The sequence below is a fragment of the Schistocerca gregaria genome, chromosome 4 (assembly GCF_023897955.1).
Source record: "Schistocerca gregaria isolate iqSchGreg1 chromosome 4, iqSchGreg1.2, whole genome shotgun sequence".
Lineage (NCBI taxonomy): Eukaryota > Metazoa > Arthropoda > Insecta > Orthoptera > Acrididae > Schistocerca > Schistocerca gregaria.
Genome location: NC_064923.1, coordinates 214,472,447 through 214,496,013, shown reverse-complemented (window position 1 = coordinate 214,496,013; position 23,567 = coordinate 214,472,447). Strand labels below are relative to the sequence as shown.

At 42.3% G+C, this 23,567-nt stretch overlaps 1 protein-coding gene across 1 annotated transcript in view; it reads left to right on the top strand.

Annotated features, from left to right (window-relative positions):
• The window catches only part of LOC126267658 (synaptic vesicle glycoprotein 2A-like), a 198,353-nt gene that overhangs the window by 43,906 nt on the left and 130,880 nt on the right, over positions 1-23,567 (top strand). The window contains exon 2 of the mRNA XM_049972957.1: positions 14,713-14,769. Coding sequence (XP_049828914.1) covers positions 14,713-14,769 — 57 coding nt within the window. The remainder of the gene's footprint in view (positions 1-14,712; positions 14,770-23,567) is intronic.

The window sequence follows — 23,567 nt, the reverse complement described above, 5'->3', positions numbered from 1 at the left end:
TACCATATTAGCTAGGGCTCCTTGTGCTTGCCAGACACATGGTACACAAAGTAGGCGTGTACCCCACTGTGGATTAATGTAATTATATCCTCAGGTGTTACAGATTACAGCAATGGAATGAAATGTATCACGGAAAACCTTTGTACCAATGTACTTCAAATATCTTTAAAAATAAATGTTTTAAGTACAAAATTAATCACTCAAATACGTGTACTGTAGCGCTAAACTGTGCGTCTTGTTGTAAGATAATCTCTGTGGAAGTGTCGTAGTTATCGTCCTCCGAAAGCTAAGTTCTGCAGAAGTCAATGTACTTACCTCATGATAAACAAAAGTGAAATGCTTTGCGTATAGATATCTTAGTTATTACGCTTATTGCCGTGATGAGGAAAGTGCTGTGGTGTAACGTATTATTGTGCTACAAAAAAGGCTGTCTCATTGTAGCTATACCACAAAGTTACTACTGAAAGATGTTTTACTTTCCAGAAGAAGTCAGAAAAACTGTGCAGATATAAAACAGATACATCGCAAAAGCAACATTGTAAATTGTCACTCATTAGTAGCGTCGTGATAAAATCGTGTGGTTGTCACATCATCTAACCACTGTCATCTGGTATCTCACAGAAAGTACTTTAAATCCAGAATGTATTTCCAAGTAAACCAAAATGTTGCATTAAAATCTCATTAGCAGTACCAGTATATGTCCTAAGTATGTAAGCCTGATAGTCGTTACGTAATCGTGCAACTAACAAGCAAGAATGTACAAATACAACACTGTGTCGTGTGTTCACTATAACAATGTATTCGTAATTTCTGTTTAAAATAAGTTCTCTTGGTTCTTGACTGGATATTTAACTTTAAAACATTGTTGCATGTTAACAGATTCTGACAAAGCATACTACTAATGTAAAGTGAGAAAAATTTTATAGCAAAGATTAAGTTCAATAGCAGATTATCTTTCAATAAACGGTTTTACATGTGAAATGTGGTGTATCATGTCGTTTCCGTTGGTAAAGAATACTAACATTTTTCTCAAGGTTAGCGTCTATGTTATTTTTCGCTGAGCCAGTCGGCGCACGTCGCTGCCTGCGGTGCGAGTCATTGTCTGTCTCTTTGTTGGCGCGCGTCGTTATTGGGATTAGGAGACCTAACTTCTACAAATTCACCTTGCCGAGAGGGCCCAGCCCTGTTTGAGTCCCGCCAGTTCTGCTGAAATTCCGTTCTGTCGTTATGATTTTATCGTCTGTCGTCATGTCGATAGTTCGTGTAGTTTCTTTCTTGTCGGTTAAGTGTTGGAGAATTTCTCCCTGAATTATCACTGCACGGTGGACCGTTGCGTCTGAAGTTATGCTGTCTCCCGTGATAATAATACACTCCTGGAAATGGAAAAAAGAACACATTGACACCGGTGTGTCAGACCCACCATACTTGGTCCGGACACTGCGAGAGGGCTGTACAAGCAATGATCACACGCACGGCACAGCGGACACACCAGAAACAGCGATGTTGGCCGTCGAATGGCGCTAGCTGCGCAGCATACGGAGCTCCATCGCAGTCTTTAACACTGGTAGCATGCCGCGACAGCGTGGACGTGAACCGTATGTGCAGTTGATGGACTTTGAGCGAGGACGTATAGTGGGCATGTGGGAGGCCGGGTGGACGTACCGCCGAATTGCTCAACACGTGGGGCGTGAGGTCTCCACAGTACATCGATGTTGTCGCCAGTAGTCGGCGGAAGGTGCACGTGCCCGTCGACCTGGGACCAGACCGCAGCGACGCACGGATGCACGCCAAGACCATAGGATCCTACGCAGTGCCGTAGGGGACCGCACCGCCACTTCCCAGCAAATTAGGGACACTGTTGCTCGTGGGGTATCGGCGAGGACCATTCGCAACCGTCTCCATGAAGCTGGGCTATGGTCCCGCACACCGTTAGGCCGTCTTCCGCTCACGCCCCAACATTGTGCAGCCCGCCTCCAGTGGTGTCGCGACAGGCGTGAATGGAGGGACGAATGGAGACGTGTCGTCTTCAGCGATGAGAGTCGCTTCTGCCTTGGTAGCAATGATGGTCGTATGCGTGTTTGGCGCCGTGCAGGTGAGCGCCACAATCAGGACTGCATATGACCGAGGCACACAGGGCCAACACCCGGCATCATGGTGTGGGGAGCGATCTCCTACACTGGCCGTACACCTCTGGTGATCGTCGAGGGGACACTGAATAGTGCACGGTACATCCAAACCGTCATCGAACCCCTTGTCTTACCATTCCTAGACCGGCAAGGGAACTGTGTTCCAACAGGACAATGCACGTCTGCATGTATCCCGTGCCACCCAACGTGCTCTAGAAGGTGTAAGTCAACTACCCTGGCCAGCAAGATCTCCGGATCTGTCCCCCATTGAGCATGTTTGGGACTGGATGAAGCGTGGTCTCACGTGGTCTGCGCGTCCAGCACGAACGCTGGTCCAACTGAGGCGCCAGGTGGAAATGGCATGGTAAGCCGTTCCACAGGACTACATCCAGCATCTCTACGATCGTCTCCATGGGAGAATAGCAGCCTGCATTGCTGCGAAAGGTGGATATACACTGTACTAGTGCCGACATTGTGCATGCTCTGTTGCCTGTGTCTATGTGCCTGTGTTTCTGTCAGTGTGATCATGTGATGTATCTGACCCCAGGAATGTGTCAATAAAGTTTCCCCTTCCTGGGACAATGAATTCACGGTGTTCTTATTTCAATTTGCAGGAGTGTATTTCTGGTTGCCATATTGTCTGTTTCTATGATTGTCTCTGTCATAGTCATTACTGCGGAGAGGCGACCTTTCCCTGTAATTATTACTACTCTGCCAACGGTTGTCATACGGTTGGTGTCTGTTTTGGTCACGATTTACGTTGTACGAATAGCCTTGTCGTGTATTATTTCTGTCATCGCGGAGTTGTGACAGGTGTGACCTGTAATTTTTGTGTTCTTGTTTTCGCGTTCCGCGATTGTCAGTGTCAATTTCCAGTTCTTGTAACAGTCCCTGAAAAGCTTCAATGTCCTCTTTGCAACGTCCTGCCAAAATTATATGTCGTAAATGTTCAGGCAATTTGATTAAGGAAATGCGGATGAGTTCTGAGGGGCTGTATGGGTTTGAAAGATATTGATTCTTATGTAACATGTCTTCAAAATATTTCACAAGACTGGAAAATTCAGATTGTTCGAAATGTTTCAACATCATGTTTTACTCGGTCTTGTGTACCTTGAGACCAATATGCTGAGAGGAAGGCATGATAAAATTCTCCTTCACTGTGACAATCGTGAATGACCGATCGCATTCTTACATCTGGTTCATTCTCCAAGTAGCCACAGATAAATTCTAATCTGTGCTCTAATGACCAGTTGGGAGGAAAACAATGAGAGAATTGATGGAGCCACGCTTGTGGATGAATGTCGTTGCCAGAATTCTTAAATGTTTTGAATTTACGTGCAGTAATGAACAGCTTATAGTCGAAATCATCGTGTCGGCGGGTAGCATATCGGTCATTGTTACGTCGTGTCGGCGGTTCCATCTCAAAATTCGGTTTACCTCGCCAATTTCTTTCATAATTTCCGAAGTGCCCTGTGTTATTATTTTGTGGCTGTTCCGTATTTCTATGTCCCTCTTCCCGTATTGGAGCGCGAGTGTCCTCTGAAATACGTAATTCTTGTATTACCTGTGTCAGCTGATCTTGTACTTCCCGGATTTCTCTTTGGTGTTGCGTATTAATTTGATTCTGATTTTGTTTGAATTTCCTAGTTTGTTCGAACTCTTCTGTGTCCTTCATATCATCATCTACCTTTGCAGATAAGTTAGTGAACTGATCCGAAAGTTCGGCTACTTTCTCCGATAGTGTACTTATTTCCTCAGTGTGTTTTTCTGAACCAAATTTCAGAGTGTCCATTTGTGTTGAAATCGTATCTACTGTGTCCTTTAAGTTTTACTGAGTTTTGGTAAGTTGCGTAACCGAATCGGTAGATGCAACTGAGTCCATTTTAGCTTGCAAGGTCTCATGATTTTCATGAACAATAGTTTGCAGTTCTTTTATGGCTGAATCGTGATTCTGTAATGTATTTTCATGCCGCGAAAAAATAGGTTGGAAATGCTCACAAATTTGTGTTTTTATGTCATTACAGACTTTTTGACATTTCGATTCGATTTTATGCAACTCAGTAGTTAAATCTTCACGTGTTTGTTCAAGCGTATGTTCCACTGAGTCTAACTTTTGAAGCTTTTGTTCTATTGTGTCTAACTTTTGAAGATTTTGTTCCATTGTGTCTAGCCTTCTAAGCTTTTGCTGTGTTTGTCTCTGATTTCGTTCCATTGTGTCTAACTGTTGCTGTGTTTGTCTCTGATTTTGTTTCATTTGTTGCATTAATTGCAATAATAATGTATTAGTGTCTGGAATCTGTTCCTCGATGCTTTTCATCAGTGCATTTGCACCGGCAACATTCACATTTTGACAAGCACAAAATGTGTCTTGACTTATTTGAGAAAACGGTGAGGACGCAAAACCTGAATGTACAGCATTTGCAAGATAGTGTCCTGTCATTTCGGATTCCTGACACGTGCTGTTGCCGACCGATCGATCGATAATCGTTCCCTGTTCACTAATTGTTTCACTGCCTACACTGTTATTTGTAACCCGCTCCATTTCCCTATGCACTATTACCAAATTACTACTTTGAACATTAGTTAATTCATTACACGGTGGCGCTAACATACTGCTTTCGTCTTCACTGTCATTTTTCAGTTTACTTTGTAGCCTAGTATTACGTTTTTTACACGCCATTATTGTCATAATATTTCACACGACAACACAGAAAAACACAATTTGAAGAGCAAAAATAAGAGAACACATTGACATAGCAAATAATATCTGGTTAATTGCAAGCGCAGCTGCGAAATACTTGGTGCAAATCTACATGCATGCCAAAACTGTTTTACTGTACAACAATGAAAGACTAAAACTACAAAGGAGATTCTCTATACAATTACGCGCTAGCAATAAACAAAAGCTACACTTATTACACAAACTACAAGAAAAAAATCAGAAGATTCCAGTGAGGTATCCTCGGCTAAGGGTCGACATATGAAACGCCCCCTTAGAACATTTATACAAGCACTGGGCTTTAACTGACACACAATATTTTTTAGCGTAACGCAATCTGACTTTCAAAAATCCCTACAAAAGAATGCCCCAGACTAACATTAACCTATACCTTTCACAAATCACTCACCTCACCAAAAATATTCGTTGCTCGAACTACTGCAATACAGCGTGCGCCGCTACTGCCAACTAAATAAAAGATTCAAACTACTGAAGGCACTAACTACTGATAGGCATAGTTAGCAAATGAAAGATTTTGATAGAGACCAAACAATGTATTTACCTTAATAGTCAATATTTATATATAGCAGCTCATGACATCCAGTCTTACAAATTTCAAAACTCCGCCATCTCTCCCCCCACGTCCACCACTGCTGGCGGCTCACCTCCAACTGCGCAACGCTACGCGCTGTAGCATCCAGCTGCCGCTGCCCAACACTACAATGGCAGATAACAATGCAAGCCAGCCACAGACTGCACACAGCACGGCCACTGATTTTTCATACAGAGCGCTATGTGGCGTTACCAATAAAAAAACCTAAACAGCCTACTTATATCATATATTTTCCCCCCACGCCAGCTTAACCTGACTGTTATAACCGCTCAAAATAGCCAGCTTCTGAAGTAAACGATTTTCGTTTTTTACTCCTATTATTTCCTGTAAAAATGTAAAAATCTAACAAAGATTGAAATATTTTGACTCTCAGTTTCGTGATATATGGAATCAAAATATTATACTAAATAGATAAATTCAAGAAAACTTAGTCCATCCACCGTTCAATGTTTTTCTCGAAAAGTGATAAGTGGTTGAATACCACAAAAGAATGACCAGTATTTTCCTATTGATTCAACTTTTTTTGAAACTGCTGAAAAATCATGTAATCGGAGATCATACCTCTATTGTCACATAACGAATAGTCAGTGATAAAGAGAGAAAACTGAGGTTGAACAACTCTGTTTTTCATGTTGATTTGTCCGTTATCAAGGGCTACAGGCAGATAGAGGCATATTATATGGACGCAGACAGCAGATCAGATACTTTCTATTTTTATTGTGTACTATGAGTGAACTGTTGTTCATATTGTAATTGATTACTGTTACCAAATTTCCTCCCTGTTTTATTATATTATAAAAATCGTGGACAAATCTTTAATTCTTAACGCAAATGAAACACTGTAGTTCATTACTGTATCCTGACTAAGGGCGATGCCTTTCCGCAAAACAACAGATGTCCATCGACTACAGCGAGAATTGTTGTATAGACCAAGTGGGGGCAAGTCTTGCATACTGCTCGTACACGCATTCCTTAAGCTACAATACACGGCAACAGGTACGTTATTGTCTCAGCAATGCTGTACCATATCTTATACCATGTTTTGTTACTCGTTTCTGATGACATTGCTGTAAAATAGCACTCATCATTTCTCCCATTTTCAGTAACAAGGCAATATTTCAGACCAATGCAGTTTTTACGAGTAAAATTTAACATTTTTTTTAAAAAAGCTTAATTTAAAAACGAAAGATTTTAACACTGCTGCTGTTGTTAATTGATAATTCGATTTTTTTACGTGGTTATTAAAGGAAACAAAAAAACCAAGACCAAACAAATACCGAAAGATACCGGTTACGCAGTGCTAAAATAACGGTCACGGTTTTAGTCGGTCAGATTTTCCCATCGCAAGTGCACGGTGTGTGGCGTGCGGTACCGCTGGAACTGCTATCATTTTGCCCTTTTCAATCGCATTTGCGATTAGTACTTGGCAAGAACGACAGTCACGAAGGCTTCGTATGCGCTCTAGTTTATTATTAATATTATTATTGTATTGCCTTCATCATTTCGCGAGAAGAAGTAACTTGTCCCCTGCCTCTTCTTGGAATGTACGGCCTCAGAATTTTAACAGAAGACCTCTCCCTGATAAGCAACTTCTCTCTTGTAGAACCCTGCCACTGCAGTTTTATCATCGACGCCGTAACGTTCTCGTAATAGTTAAGAGAGCCCGCCACAAAACACTCAGCTCTTCTTTGAATCTGATATATTTGTTTTATTACGCCTACCTATAGTGTAGTTTGAAAAGTTCTCGGAATCATCACCAGATGTCAGTGGTAGCGCAACTGTGGTACGGACGTCTCTTTGTTCTCGCGTAGTGATTTGTGAGGATGAAAAAAAAAAAAGATATTTGGATAGTGATTAACTACTTCATAAAGAAACGTACGAAAGCAAAGAAAATTCAAGCCGATTTTCAGAGAACATGGGGGACTATGCTCCTTCATATTCAACTGTCGCCACATGAACAAACGGATTTAAGTTTGGTCGGACATCTTAGTTGATGATCCGCGTAGTGGTCAGCCAGTGCATAAAATGGCGATGTAGAATCGTCGACTGAAAGAACGAGAAATTGCTGAAGATGTAGTGATGTCATCTGAACGGGCATATCACATTTTAACAGTGGAATTGGATATGAGAAAATTCTGTGTTAGATGGTTCCCACGACTCTTAACGCAGGATCAGAAACGATCACAATGTAAATGTTCAAACAACGTTTCACCTAGTTTCAGAGCAACCAACAAGATTTTTGCGCCATTCCGTGACCACAGATGAAGATTGTGTTCGCTGCTACACTCTCAGACAAATCAATAGCCAGAGGAGTGGAAACATGTTGATTCACCGCCACCAAAGAAAGCACATGTAAAAGTATCTGCCGGAATTGACACGACTTGAGTGTTCTGGCATGCGAAGGATTCTACAGATAGATTATCTTCCCACTAGTCAAACGATTACTGCACAATACTACTCTAACCAACTGGAAGCCTATAGTAAAAGATACGCGAGAAAAGGCCAGGTTTGGCAATGAAGAAAGTGATATTTCGTGAAGACAATGCGCGCCTACATACAAGTGTAATTGCCACGGCAAAAATACATGAACTAAGACAAGAACTGTTGTCACAACTTCCTTATTCATCTGATTTGATTCTATCATATTTCCATCTCTTTCCAAGGCTACAAGTTTTCCTCGGTGGACGGAGATTCTCTTCAAACGAAGAACCAACTTTCGAAGTTGATGTGCTTTTCGCAGGCCTGGAAGAATCTACTTTTCGACATGAGATCAAGCTACTAGAACATTGCTGGACCAAGTTCATTGGTGTAAAGGGAGACCAATCGTTTCTTTCTATTCCATTCGCAGAACTTTCCAAACTACCTCGTGGTAAGCGCCCAACAATGACGATCAGCACTCGAGAATTGTTTAAACGATTGTAATGTAAGCCACTTCCTTCGTGAATAAATTTCTTAGAATTCTTCTAGTGAACCTCCGCCTGGCACCTGATTTTACTATAAATGATTTTAAGGCCTTTTTGAACTTGAGGCCGCTATGGTAATCTGCCAGTGATTTGTCATCAATAGTGTAATCGAGCAATAACGGATGTCTCCGCCAGTTTATCCGCAATACATTACATATATTTGTGCATTATTTTATCCAAGCAGGATCTGATATCTGATGAACTCCGCATCAGTGAACTATTGATAATGAACAACGCAACCAGCCACAAATACTATTTATAATTGTCCTAGACAACACCCCCCCCCCTCCCCAGTTCATCCCAACACATTCTAAAGGAGCAACTGGTACTACGTAACGAACCATTTCTACATAGTTTCGTTGGGACGTGAACATAAGTTAAAGACAACATGGTCCTCACCACCCTCCCCAATATTGAGATACGTGAACGAGAATGTGTGCACTGAAATAGAAAGCAAATGAGCTACATAACATTCCAAAATCTGGTATAGAAGAAAAGGATCGGAGATCAAACTCAACACTCTACATACTGGTGTAATCGAGCAATAACTGATGTCTCCGCCAGTTTATCCGCACTCAGAGTAGCCTAACAACAAATATTATTATTTTTAACATCCTATAATTATAACTTTTTTGATGCTGCAACTTACCCATCTACAACTGTATCATCTGCGGACAATATAACGGAGTTTCCGCCATCAGGCTAATCCCAGTATGTACTAGAAGAGTCTTGCTTTTTTCTACATTCGCCTGCTGCGTTGCCAGCTCGACATTTGGGAAAGTTATTCACTTAAAAACTATGGGCCAGAGGAGACAGTGCAGTGGTGAGACACTGGACTCACACTGGGTTAGCCAGTTCTTCAAATTCTCCGCTGGCCGCGTGAGACCAGACAGTTACATAAATGTCTGCTGCAGTTTTTATTGTAACATTATTTGTACACTACTGGCCATTAAAATTACTACACCAAGAAAAAATGCAGATGATGAACGGGTATTTATTGGTCAAATATATTATACTAGAACTGACATGTGATTACATTTTCACTCAATTTGGGTTCATAGATCGTGAGAAATCAGTACCCAGAACAACCATCTTTGGCCGTAATAACGGCCTTGATACCCCTGGGCATTGAGTCCAACAGAGCTTGGATGGCGTGTACAGGTACAGCTGCCCATGCAGCTTCAACACGATACCACAGTTCATCAAGAGTAGTGACTGGCGTATTGTGACGAGTCAGTTGCTCGGTCACCATTGACGGGACGTTTTCAATGGGTGAGAGATCTGGAGAGTGTGCTGGCCAGGGCAGCAGTCGAACATTTTCTGTATCCAGAAAGGCCCGTACAGGACCTGCAACATGCGATCGTGCATTATCCTGCTGAAATGTAGGGTTTCGCAGGGATCGAATGAAGGGTAGAGCCAGGGGTCGCAACACATCTGAAATGTAACGACCACTGTTCAAAGTGCCGTCAATTCAAACAAGAGGTGACCGAGACGTGTAGCCAATGGCACCCCATACCGTCATGCCGGGTGATATGCCAGTAAGGCGATGACGGATACACGCTTCCAATGTGCGTTCACCGCGATGTCGCCAGAACCTGGATTCATGCGGAAAAAATATCGTTTTGCCATTCGTGCACCCAGGTTCGTCGTTGAATATACCATCGCAGGGCTCCTGTCTGTGATTCAGTGTCAAGGGCAACCGCAGCCATGGTCTCCAAGCTGATAGTCCATGCTGCTGCAAACGTCGTCGAACTATTCGTACAGATGGTTGTTGTCTTGCAAACGTCCCCATCTGTTGAATCAGGGATCGAGACGTGGCTGCACGATCCGTTACAGCCATGCGGATAAGATGCCTGTCATCTCGACTGCTAGTGATATGAGGACGTTGGGATCCAGCACGGCGTTCCGTATTGCCCTCCTGGACCCAACGATTCCATTTTCGGCCAACAGTCATTGGATGTCGACCAACGCGAGCAGCAATGTCGCGATACGATAAACCACAATCGCCATAGGCTACAATCCGACCTTTATCAAAGTTGGAAACGTGATGGTACGCATTTCCTCTCCTTACACGAGGCATCACAACAACATTTCACCAGGCAACGCCGGCCAACTGCTGTTTGTGTATGAGAAATTGGTTGGAAATTTTACTCATGTCAGCACGTTGTAGCTGTCGCCACCGGCGCCAACCTTGTGTGAATGCTCTGAAAAGGTAATCATTTACATATCACAGCATCTTCTTCCTGTCGGTTAAATTTCGCGTCTGTAGCACGTAATCTTCGTGGTGTAGCAATTTTAATGGCCAGTAGTGTAGCAGCGTTGAAACAACAATGCTCATGAAACAAATGCGTCAACGCGGATATGGAACCACATAATACCTACTCTTGTACACTAGTGAAAATGCAGTTTTTCTTATTTTCGTGTCAATATGCAGTGGGTAGACTTACGTTGTAGGGAACCCCGCCAACTTGGACAAAAAATTTGGAAAGTCGAGCTTTGCTTGTCACAAGCCAGGACAGAGGAGTCCATTACTATAACTTTTGAATGGATTCGTCACACAACTGCGCTTTTTTTTCGAATTGCTTCACAAAAAGGGCTTTTAATTTATAAGTATTACTCCTTATTTATCGTTCGACCTTGTGGAAGTCGCAATGCACTATGCTGTTAAAATCGCATCATACATAACTTTCAGATTTGAAGGCTCTTGTCGAACTTTCTCTGCTTTTAGCGATCCAGGATGCTTACAGTGGGACAAATGAAACAGTTTCGAAGCCATACCCGTAAACTTGTGTTGCGTCAACATTTAGGAGCATATTGACTTCATCCAGCGATCCCTGAGCAGTTTGCACTTGCCGCTGTTTTTGTCCGCAGTTCTGCAATTATCATACTGTTCACTGATGATGTTGTTAACTACAGAATAGTACCGCAGTTGGATGATCGTAAGGAAGTGTAGGAAGATTTGGGCCAAGATTCAGCGAGGTGTAATGAAAGACTTTTCCTTCTAAATGCGAGTAAATATATAATAATGGGTATATAATAAAAGAGAGAGAACAAGATAGTATCCCATTACAAAATTATTGGCAAAGATCTGGAGGACACCAGGTCGTTTAAGCATTCAGCAGTAAAATTATGAACAGAAATGAAATAGTACAAACACGAGAAATCAGTTTAGAACACTCGAATGGAAGACGTATGTCTATTATAAGGTTTCTGGAAAAGAGCAATGCATTTGTAAAGGAAATTTCGTGTAAGACGGTAGTGCGAAAGTCATATTATTTCAGTGTTTGTAGTCTGAAACGGTTCGGGCGGCATAAACGTATGAAATTTCTGTTCTACATTTACATCTACATCCATACTCCGCAAGCCACCTGACGGTGTGTGACGGAGGGTACCCTGAGTACCTCTATCGGTTCTCCCTTCTATTCCAGTCTCGTATTGTACGTGGAAAGAAGGATTGTCGGTATGCTTCTGTGTGGCCTCTAATCTCTGATTTTATCCTCATGGTCTCTTCGCGAGATATACGTAGGAGGGAGCAATATACTGCTTGACTCTTCGGTGAAGGTATGTTCTCGAAACTTTAACAAAAGCCCGTACCGAGCTACTGAGCGTCTCTCCTGTTGAGTCTTCCACTGGAGTTTATCTATCATCTCCGTAACGCTTTCGCGATTACTAAATGATCATGTAACGAAGCGCGCTGCTCTTCGTTGGATCTTCTCTATCTCTTCTATCAACCGTATCTGGTGCGGATCCCACACTGCTGAGCAGCATTCAAGCAGTGGGCGAACAAGCGCACTGTAACCTACTTCCTTTGTTGTCGGATTGCATTTCCTTAGGATTCTTCCAATGAATCTCAGTCTGGCATCTGCTTTACCGACGATCAACTTTATATGATCATTCCATTTTAAATCACTCCTAATGCGTACTCCCAGATAATTTATGGAATTAACTGCTTCCAGTTGCTGACCTGCTATTTTGTAGCCTAAATGTAAGGGACCTATCTTTCTATGTATTCGCAGCACATTACACTTGTCTATTCTCCAGAAAAGACATTATACTCGAACATAATACGTGTTCCAAAATTCTACAACTGATCGACGTTAGAGATATAGGTCTATAGTTCTGCACATCTGTTCGACGTCCCTTCTTGAAAACGGGGATGACCTGTGCCCTTTTCCAGTCCTTTGGAACGCTTCGCTCTTCTAGAGACCTACGGTACACCGCTGCAAGAAGGGGGGGGGGGGGGGCAAGTTCCTTCGCGTACTCTGTGTAAAATCGAACTGGTATCCCATCAGGACCAGCGGCCTTTCCTCTTTTGAGCGATTTTAATTGTTTCTCTATCCCTCTGTCATCTATTTCGATATCTACCATTTTGTCAACTGTGCGACAATCTAGAGAAGGAAGCATAGTGCAGTCTTTCTCTGTGAAACAGCTTTGGAAGAAGACATTTAGTATTTCGGCCTTTAGTCTGTAATCCTCTGTTTCAGTACCATTTTGGTCACAGAGTGTCTGGACATTTTGTTTTGATCTACCTACCGCTTTGACATAGGACCAAAATTTCTTAGGATTTTCTGCCAAGTCAGTACATAGAACTAGTAAATGAAATTCTTTCTTTATCAAAATTAAATAAACTGCCAGTCTTCTAATGTAAATCTTTTTCGAACTGTGTATCGAACCGACACTAATATCAAAAAAATGGTTGAAGTGGCTCTGAGCACTATGTGACTTAACATCTATGGTCATCAGTCTCCTGGAACTTGGAACTACTTAAATCTAACTAATTTAAGGACAGCACACAACACCCAGTCATCCCCGCCGGGAATCGAACCCGGGAACCCGGGCGTGGGAAGCGAGAACGCCACCGCACGACCACGAGCTGCGGACGTACTAAGCTCACACTAACTTCAGATTATACAAGATTTTCAACGTAAACGTTACAGGCATTATCAGCTTGAGATTTCATTGGTGACTCTTGCAGAGTATTCCAAGGCCATCCCTGGCAGACTGTGCGGTGTTAGTAGGTGCAGGAACATCCGTTGGCGAACTCCAGCCGCCGCACTCCGCCAATGGAGTACCTCAAACCAACAATAAAATACAAAATAAATATCTGAACTATTACAGAATATCATATACACAGAAAAGGTGCATTTCTATGATATTTAAACATATAACCTTTGTAACAAAGTTAATTATAGACACGCTTATTCATTTATAGACGATGGCGGTACAGAAAAAATGACACCTCTACAGCTTATGTGAAAAAAACTGAAGGAAATTCTGCAAATTTCTCTATCGTCACAAGTTCTTATCAAGGACGCATTGCAGCAGACATCAAAGGAATTTAGTGGTTCGCTATTGGGGTCGCAACAGATTAGCATAGCCCGGGCGGAAGTGTAGCGTAATTGAGAATCTTTGGAAGAAACGCGATTTGTTTCTCACTGAATGCCACTGCTTAGTTTTAGAGATTCTGTAATCGTTGTGTTGATTCTATTATGCATCTCGCATAAGAATTACGCGAAGAGAGTGAGCAAGATTAGGGAACGCACAGATGAAACGAATTCTAACGAGGAAATGAAGCTTTTCGATCTCAATTCTATGTGATGTACTTCCTTCTTCTACGTTAGAAGAATAAGCCATGAAATTTGGGCCGCTTGTTTTTTTACACTCCGTGTATTTGTATTATTTGTGACAATATACGGGTGGTTGCAAGACAACTTCTCTAGGAGGAGTCAATGCCTTCCTCGGCGAGAGCTCTTCAAATTGCACTTTTCCAGCGTTTCCTCTAAATTGCTATTTCTCCGGATATTCTCCTTCTAGTCACTCAGGGCAGAGAAGATGGAATAGAAAGAAAGCGCTAGAGAGATTACAGCTAGTGAATAATCTCGTGTAGTAAATGAAACTTTCACAACTCTGCAGTTAATGGGGTCGTGTGTAATTGTTCGAGAGTCTGCGTGGATATCAGGAGGGAAGCGGAGAAATAAAGAAATGTAAAAAATATTTTTGCTGTAGATGGTCGAATGGCTCGACTTGGAAAGCACCGTAGACGATTGGTGGTTATGCAGAGTGGAGCTCTGGTGCAATACGTTTCTTGCACACATATATTTATTTTTGTATGCGTCTAGTTTAAATACAAACTTAACGATTTTTAGAAATTAACTGCTGAACAATTAATCGTTTTCTAATAGCATAATGTGTGTTTTCGACTACTTATTTTAATTGATGGCATACCTACAGATTAGTTTCAGAGGATGTACAAAACAACACATTATTTAAAAAAGAATTTTTTTCCCGCAGGGACCCAGACGGTGATAGATGAACCAGTCGACTTCGAAACTGCAATAGCGCAAACGGGTGAGTGATTCATACTTTAGTGTCACTGGTCTGTACTACAGACTGTTGTCTGAACTGATCTATCAGCATGCTTCATAAAAATTAATTGGATGCAAAAATTGCATTGTAAATATTGGCTCATGGGTGACTGAATTAGAGACAGGTTGTGCGTACCTTCCACGCTCCACTTGAGAGTGGCGTGCGTCTCGACTTGGTACGTACTCCTTGAGACGCTGAAAGCATTTAGATGCCACCCGGATCCACGGTCCTTTAACCGCCGCCCAAAACCACGAAGACTGGTTGGAATTGCCTTCATAGCTGGTACGTCTCACCCGACAGTGTTCGAAATGTGCTCAGCGCGATTGAGTCCAGGTGACACGAGCCTCTTTCGTGTCGATGGAGTGGTTCTCAACAGAATTCAGGAGTGGCAGGTCAACGTATCGTTAAAGTTACACATCGCTTGTGGGTTGCAGTTGAGGAACGAAAGGACAACCATGATCCAGATACAGGTACTTGTATCGTTCAGTATGGAGAGACAATATAAGACGTGTCTCTACCCTCCATTTCATCGCATGTAAACATCTACCTGAAAATATCTCTAATATGTGCCTGAGAGATACCCTGTGGCAAAAGGGATGGCTTCTGTACCCCATAGTGAAACGGTAAGTCTAATTGGTATGGCTATTCACCAGCTGTTGATGCCTGGCACTGAACTGGGACATAATCAGCTGTGCTGTGCCTATCTAGCAGTTGTTACAGTCCGCAATAGTCGATGGTGATCTAATCGACCAACACGTTATTGCCCATGGTCATTAACTCTGGTGGCCATCTTTTTCTTCAGAACGAAGTACCCTTCACAGAGTAACATCTACATCCATCCACACTCTGCAAATCACTGAGAAGTACAAGACAGACTGTACATCTGGTCACGTTTATTTAAGGGGCGCGGAAACTATGAGTGTTTAAATGCCTCTGTATGTGCTGTAATTATCCCTACGAGAATGGTAAATAGAGGTTTGTAGTATATTCCTAGAGTCATCGCTCAAAGCCGGTTCCTGAAACTTCGTAAGTAGCTTTCTCGGGACAGTTTACGTCTATCTTCAAGATGATGATGATGATGATGATGATTATGATGATTGATTTGTGGGGCACTAAACTGCGCGGTCAACAGCACCCATACACATTCCCAATTTGTACACAGTCCAGTCTAGCCCCTTTCATGAAAGATGATGGAATGATGAGAACAACAGAAACACCCAGTCTCCGGGAATCGAAACCGGCACCCAGTGATCCAGAGGTAGCAACGCTAGCCACTAGACCACGAGATGCGGACCTATCTTAATGAGACTGAAAGTTTAGTTTATTCAGCATCTGTGTGACATTTTCCCATGGACAAACAAACCTGTGAACATTCGTGCTGTCCTTCTCTGTATACATTCAATGTCTTCTGCAAGTCTTATCTGGTGCTGCCCCACACACTTGAGCAATATTCCAGAATGGGTCGCACAAATGATTTGTAAGCAATCTCCTTTGTAGAATGATTACAGTTTCAGCTGTGTTCTACTGCAGGCTCGAATGACGCGGTTTTTCCAGCAAAAGGGTGTTGCTCCATATTGTGGACATACAGTTTATGATTTTACTGGCCACAGATTTGCAGATCACTGAATGTGCAGTGTCGGGTCATTCTGCCCAACTCCACAGACCACACGTTTAACAGCTAGTGATTTCTTTTAATGAAGTATAGTGAAAGAGTATGTCTATAATCGTAATGTTCACAATAACAAAATGAAAGACTCAATGAAAATTATAATATCACCTGTGAACAGGAAATGGGTGATTGAGTTTTGAATAGCATTGTTGCTCACTGATTTTTTCGTGTAATCCAGGATTTTAAACAAACCACTCGGTGTATTCTGTTGTACAAACGGTGTGTGTTGCGTCACCGTCTTACTGATTACTTTGTCTCTCTTATGTGTTAACATAATGATCTAAATCCGTATATATTATTTTTTATGTCTTTGGCATTAATTGCACGACTTTTGTATTTGTTCTGGGTGAAGTACGTGACCTAAATGGCTTGTGGAAGGTTAACGACAAACAACTGCACGAACATACTCCGTCAGTCGAAGAAGTTTCGAGACTGATTTCATACAAATAGAGGAAAATCAAGATGTTGGTTCTAATGTTTCAGGTTTTTACATAGTCTTCTTCTACTTGAGAACAATGCACAGCACGTTCATACAACCATGTGGGACAGTTAGAAAAGTCCTTTTTTTGGATGTTGTTCAACTCGCGCGTCCCATTGATTTGGGTGTCGTTTACACCGTCAAAGCGTTGATTTACGTGTGAATTTCTACACTTCGTCGTTTCGGAGTAGAGTCGTTTTGATAACACCACGTCTTTTCACCTGTGAGAATATGTTTTTTCTTTTCTCTTTTTCAGAAAAGGAATCGTCCGCGATTTGCATTTCAATCAAGCCAGGCATCCACGCGTCATTCGTCCTGTTTAGTTTTACACACACTTTCCTCTTCTTAAAAACATTCTGGAGCAAGTCTTGAGGACTTGATTACCGATTCCTTTAGTAAATATTAAAGAGACACGGAGATGACCAGCCAACTGCAGTGGCAGACGATACAAGGAAGGGTTCTGCATCACAGTGTCGTTTTCTGTTAAAGTTCCGAGGGCATACGTTTCTAGAAGAGTCAACAAATAAACATATCAAAAAAAAAGGTTTTGCATTACCCCTGTTCACAGAACTCCTGAAGATAGACGTTGACTCTAATTATTTTATCACAGATTCAGCCCCTTTGATTGTTCAGAGATGTCACTAAATCCATCCAAAGATGTAAACAACCATACTTGAGCAGCGCCTATTAGACTGAGGGTGTCCGACAGCCGATCAGTTCCAGTCATTCCACCGGGAAGGAGGTACACAGCTCTTGTTGTCTGTTGTTCAACGATGTCTAGACGGTCAATACCGCGGTTCTATCGCGTGCCAGGAAGGGCTCTCAACGAGGGAGGTGTTCAGGCGTCTCGGAGTGAACATGGAGGAGATACAGAGAGACAGGAACTGTCTCAGGATTGGCATCACGTTCTCTTCATCGATGAGTGTCTCATATGCCTTCAACCAGACAATCGTCGGAGACGTGCTTCGAGAAAACTCGGTCAGGCTGAACGCCTTGGACACACTGTCCAGCCATTGCACAAAGATGGAGATCCCTGCTGTTGTGGAGTGACATTACTTGGGGCTGACGAACGCTGCTGGTGGTCATGGAAGGCGCCGTGAAGGGTGTACGATACGTGAACGCCATCCTCTAACCGACAGTGCAACCATATTTGCAGCATATTGGCGAGGAATTCGTCTTCATGGACGACAATTCGCGCCCCTATCGTGCACATCTTGTGAATGACTCTCTTCAGGATAACGACATCGCTCGACTATAGTGGCCATCACCCTACCGAACATGCCTAGGATGTTGAAAAGGGCTATTTATGGACGACGTGACCCACCAACCACTCTGAGGGATCTACGCTGAATCGCCGTTGAGGAGTGGGACAATATGGACCAACAATGCCTTCATGAACTTGAGGATAGTGTGCCACGACGAATACAGGCACGCATCTATGCATGGACCACCACCTCTGAAGGTCTTGCTGTATGGTGGCACAACATTCAATGTGTGGTTTTCAAGAGCAATAAAAGGGCCGGAAATTATGTTTATGTTGATCTCTGTTCCAATTTTCTGTACGGGTTCCGGAACTCACGAAACCGAGGTGATGAAAAAACTTCTTTTGATGTATGTATGTATATTACTTCCTCCTACGTTATCTCGCGAAAAGAACATGAAGATAAAATTAGACAGATTCGAGCTCACACAGAGGCTTACCAGCAATCGTTCTTCAAAGCAAACCATCAGCGCCTGGAGTAGGAAAAGGGAGAAGTAATACAGGTACACAGGGAACACCGCCGTACACACCAAGCTGGCGTTTGGAGTACAGATGTAGACGTATGGTTAGAGACACAGCAACGTTGACACACTACGGACAGGAGTCCAGTACTTAACACTCGCAAAACACTGATCGAATGCACATTTCTTGTTTACAGTTCTTAGTTCAAGCTGCTACCGCAGTTACTGAGCTGACGTCACTTACACGCCAGGAATAAAGTCTGGGGACGGAAGCTCTGTTGTGCAAAGAAGCTTTATTGCTTGCCAACCAACAGAGACAAATACACCGGACTTCGGTTTTACTTTAATCAGCTACACATTCGCTGATGAAAGAACGGAAGATTAGGGTTTAGTGTTCCGTCAACATCGCGGTTATTAAGAGACGGAGCGCATGCTCGAAAAGTTTCAGGGATGGGGAAGGAAGTCGGCTGTGCCATTTCAAGTAGCTATCCTGATAACTGTCGTAAGCGATTAAGGGAAATCACTGAAAATCTAAACATGAATGACCAGTATGCTAAACACTACGACGAACCACTTGGTCCATTCATTAATATATTGCACGATCAAAGCTTTAATTCAAGAAAACCGTCGCGGCACGTAGCAAACAGTTTTGATGAGTTCTGTTTCAGTGTCAACCTCTCGCGCAAATCAAGTGCACAAAGGAATACTAATGGACATTAAACACGCATCGGAAGAAGCAATCGAATGACTTGGGGAACCAGATCTGGAGATGCAAGATTGTGTGAACGTGTGATTGTGCACATTTGCCAGGGACGTCGTGTACTTTTATTTGACTTCATCATACGATAAATAAATAACTTCTTACTTGTAAGCAACTGAATTAGAAGTGAAACAGTTATTTGTAATTCTGTCAAAGTTGCAGTGGGAAATATTATTTTCCTTGCGGACATGAAGTCTATCAAATCATCGCCTCCATCGACAGAACTGAAACGTAATACAATCAGTGCATTTCCCTGTAGCCACAATCGGCAGTAATGTGTAACATGCACAAAATCATCTAGAAAGTATTTTTAGCACTTCTTTCCAAACAGCATCAGTCCTGTTTGATAATTGACGTCATATCCGAAACTGTACACCACAAGTAATGGATATTTCTCACTGGAGCTGCGACAGCATTACAAATAGCAGTTTTAGCAAAAATTAGTTGCTGACCTATTTGTCCTTTATCATGCTGGGTATTTACGAATTAGATGTAGCTGTGAGAGAGGTCTTCGCGAATATAATAGGTTAGGACAGTGGTGGGCAATATGATCCCTACCGCCCGCTAATGGGCGTTCCAGCTTTCATGGTAAGCAGTAGGCGCTAGTGGCATTAAAACAATTTTCGTTATGTTTTCATAAAATTTTGAAATAAACTATTTGCTATGTAATTCTTTTTATGTGTTTTAATTTTCTGTAACTTCCCTTCATAAATTTTCTAAAGTGGAGTTACTTCCCTACATTATCATTGACCGTTACTGTGGAATCGATGGTCAGTTTGAAAATTTTACTGGCAACAGAAAAGCAAAAGTGGGCGGCAAGTATAAAATGTTAGCGCCTTGCGCGATTATGACGTAGTCTGTGCGAAAGTCTGTGAGAAAGTCGAGTTCAAGAGAAGAAAGATATGTGTTTGTTCGTAATCAGATCTCAGATGACTGATGCACGGTGTATTTCATCTCCGGACACATCTTCAGAATTGGCCCCATCTTCGGATGCAAGAGGTGTGCCGCACCCAGGCGATGGCTGCCGGCAGATATCATGCCTAGACGTACATAATTACTAATTTTTACTCAAACTTACTGTACTACTAGTTTCATACTACATATTAACATGGGCAACAGGTCCTGCTTATGTGAGCGACAGGCTTCAACGCACTTGTGACGCCGATGTTTGATTTGGCCTTCACTGAAGTTAAACTGAAATTACCGAAATTATGAAGGGTTTTGTCAATACTAAAGCCTAAAACGCAAGTTTTAGTTAAACATTTTTATTATTTTTGAAATTGAACCACTGATTAAATATTTTAGTGTCCTAATTGTGTTAATAAATGAAGATTCAACAGAATGTGTTTTTGTGAAAATTGTAAAACAAAATTAATGTCCCAAATTTTTTTTGAAAAACGGGGTCTGATCAGTTAGTCTACTTGACTTAAACATCAGCTGGAGGCGCCAAAGTAATGCTCGCACCTCGGCAACGAACAGGTCGTATCTGCAAGGCTTTGTACACGCACTAAGCTTTCCACATTTAATTCTCATACCACAGCAAAGATAAATGATACAGATATTGCTGTCAGTGATATTGAGAAACAGTTGAGATCCCTAAAATTGAAAAGCTCCAGGGCCCGATGGAGTCCCTATCACATTATATTCCGAATTTGTAACTGAGTTACCTCTTCTTTTAACTATAATTTTTCCGTAGATCCCTCAAACAAAAAATACAGGTCAAATATGTCACGAAGGGCAGCAGAAGTGATCCACGAAGCTACTGTCCTGTATCTTTGATATTCGTTCGTTGCAGAATCTTAGACCATATTCTGAGCTCAATCGTAATGAGGTGTCGCCAGCAGAGTGACCTCCTCCACGACACCCAACATGGATTTCGTAGACGTCCATCACAAAACCCATCATGAATTTATATAAAGCAAGACTGAAGGAAAATCAGGACATGTTCATAGGATTTGTCGACGTGGAAAAAGCATACGACAGTGTAAAATGTTGCAAAATTTTCTTAATTCTGAGAAAAATCGGGATAAGCTGTAGGGAAAGGCAGGTAATGTACAATACCCACAAGAGCCAAGAGGGAACAAAAAGCCTGAAGGGCCAAGAACGACGTGCTCGGATTAAAAAGGGTGTAAGACGGGGTGCAGACTTTGGCGCCTTTTGTTCAGTCTATTAATCGAAAAAGCAATGATGGAAATAAAATAAAGGTTCAGGAGTGGAATTAAAATTCATGGTGAAAGTACATCAATGATAAGATTCGCTGATGACGTTGCTATCCTCACTGAAAGTTAAGAAGAATTACGGAATGTATTCTTGCGATTGTTGGTACATCTTTAGACTACCCTTGGAATGTATACAAGGGCATGTCCCGCAGTAAAAAATGTTAGTAAAGTTCCATGGTACCTAAAATCAATTATGATTGTCTTACTTTACAACATTTGAAGCGAACACGAGTGAGGTGTACGTGGACTTAACAAATTTAAAAAAATTGAGATGCTTGTGCTCTTGTAGATGTAAGTGCCAAAAGACCAATATAAAAACTATTGAAATACAAGCGATCGAGACCAGCTTTGCATGGCTAGTACTAAGTATCTATTGTCTGTAATTTTGTTAATGACCCAATGCACAGAGCTGTGATGTAAATTCGGAGAACAACGTTAAGTAACTCACAATCATCACTCCACATAACTTAGACGTTGTTAGCAGCACACGCCAGAAAAGTTCTCAGAAAGCATTAATGTTAGTTTTCCCATATTTAATTGGCCTTCGAGTGACATCTCATGGAAATGATGGGAACTGCGAGCTATCGCACCGTCATTTCATTCGACTACAATCAACACTATCTGGACTACTAAAAGGCATTCCTACAGCGCAAGTTCGTGTCATCTACGTGATACTGGTAGCTCCCGCTTGCCTTCTGGTAGCAGTGGATTGTGCCAGCCAGGAGTTGGAACTGAGTGGCCCTTCATCTCTCTCTTGTGGTTAAAAACCTTCTGTGACTTTTGTCTACAGTTGGTGAAGACTGTATCAAAATTCCTACAGTAATTCCTGCGACTAGCCCAAACATATTGGCGGAAACATCGGTTTAGGGTTTTAATTTATATCGGTATTTATACATTGCCGGAAAGAAAACGGCAGCGTCCTCAAAGATAAGACCACTTTGTTTACAAGTGATGTGACAGATAGTTTATCATTATAGGAGTGTGTAATAAGAAATTCAGATCAAATGAAACACACATGTAACAGTAAATGGTGGCCAAAAAGTCACATCAGTACGCGAAATTCAAATGGTTCAAGTGGCTCTGAGCACTATGGGACGCAACATCTTTGGTCATCAGTCCCATAGAATTTAGAACTACTTAAACCTAAATAACCTAAGGACATCACACACATCCATGCCCGAGGCAGGATTCGAACCTGCGACCGTAGTGGTCACACGGTTCCAGACTGAAGCGCCTAGAACCGCAAGGCCACACCGGCCGGCCAATCAGTACACGTCTGGCAACAATGCAAGCCTGTATTCTTGCATGCCACTAATTGAAAAGGTGCCAAATGGTTCCTACGATAGATTGTCTCGAGCACCTTGTACCTTCCGTTACAATTCGCCAATGGTTCTTGCAGACTTTGGAGAACGGTTAAGTTCGCACTTCACCATGTGCCACTCAACTGGCGAATGGTCTGGTGATTTTGCTGGCCCGGACAGTTGTTGTATACCATGAAGAGCACGTTGCGCCACAGCAGCTGTAGGTGGATGTACAGTATCTTTCTGGAAAAGTACGTCACATTACTGTCGAAGAAATGGCAGTAGTAAGGAGATAGCAACTTGGGCATTGAAGTGGCATTGGTTACTTTACTCTGGAGAAGCCCCAAGTGAGAGGGTGAGTAGTAACTGACGGCCCTCCACACCATGACGCTTGAGTTGTAACTGAAGGCCTTCACACCGTGAAGCTGGAGCTGGGACCTGTACATCATGGGCGAATGGGTACCGGAATAGGCTGCTCACCCGGCCTACGCCAGGGTGTACTCCCAACACTTACACACCGAAAGAACCAACTCGTATCACCGAGAACGACAGAATGTCATTCCAATCTCCAGCCGACTCTTTCACTACACCATAGTAGCTGTGGTTGGTGATGTCGTGGTGTCAATGGTAA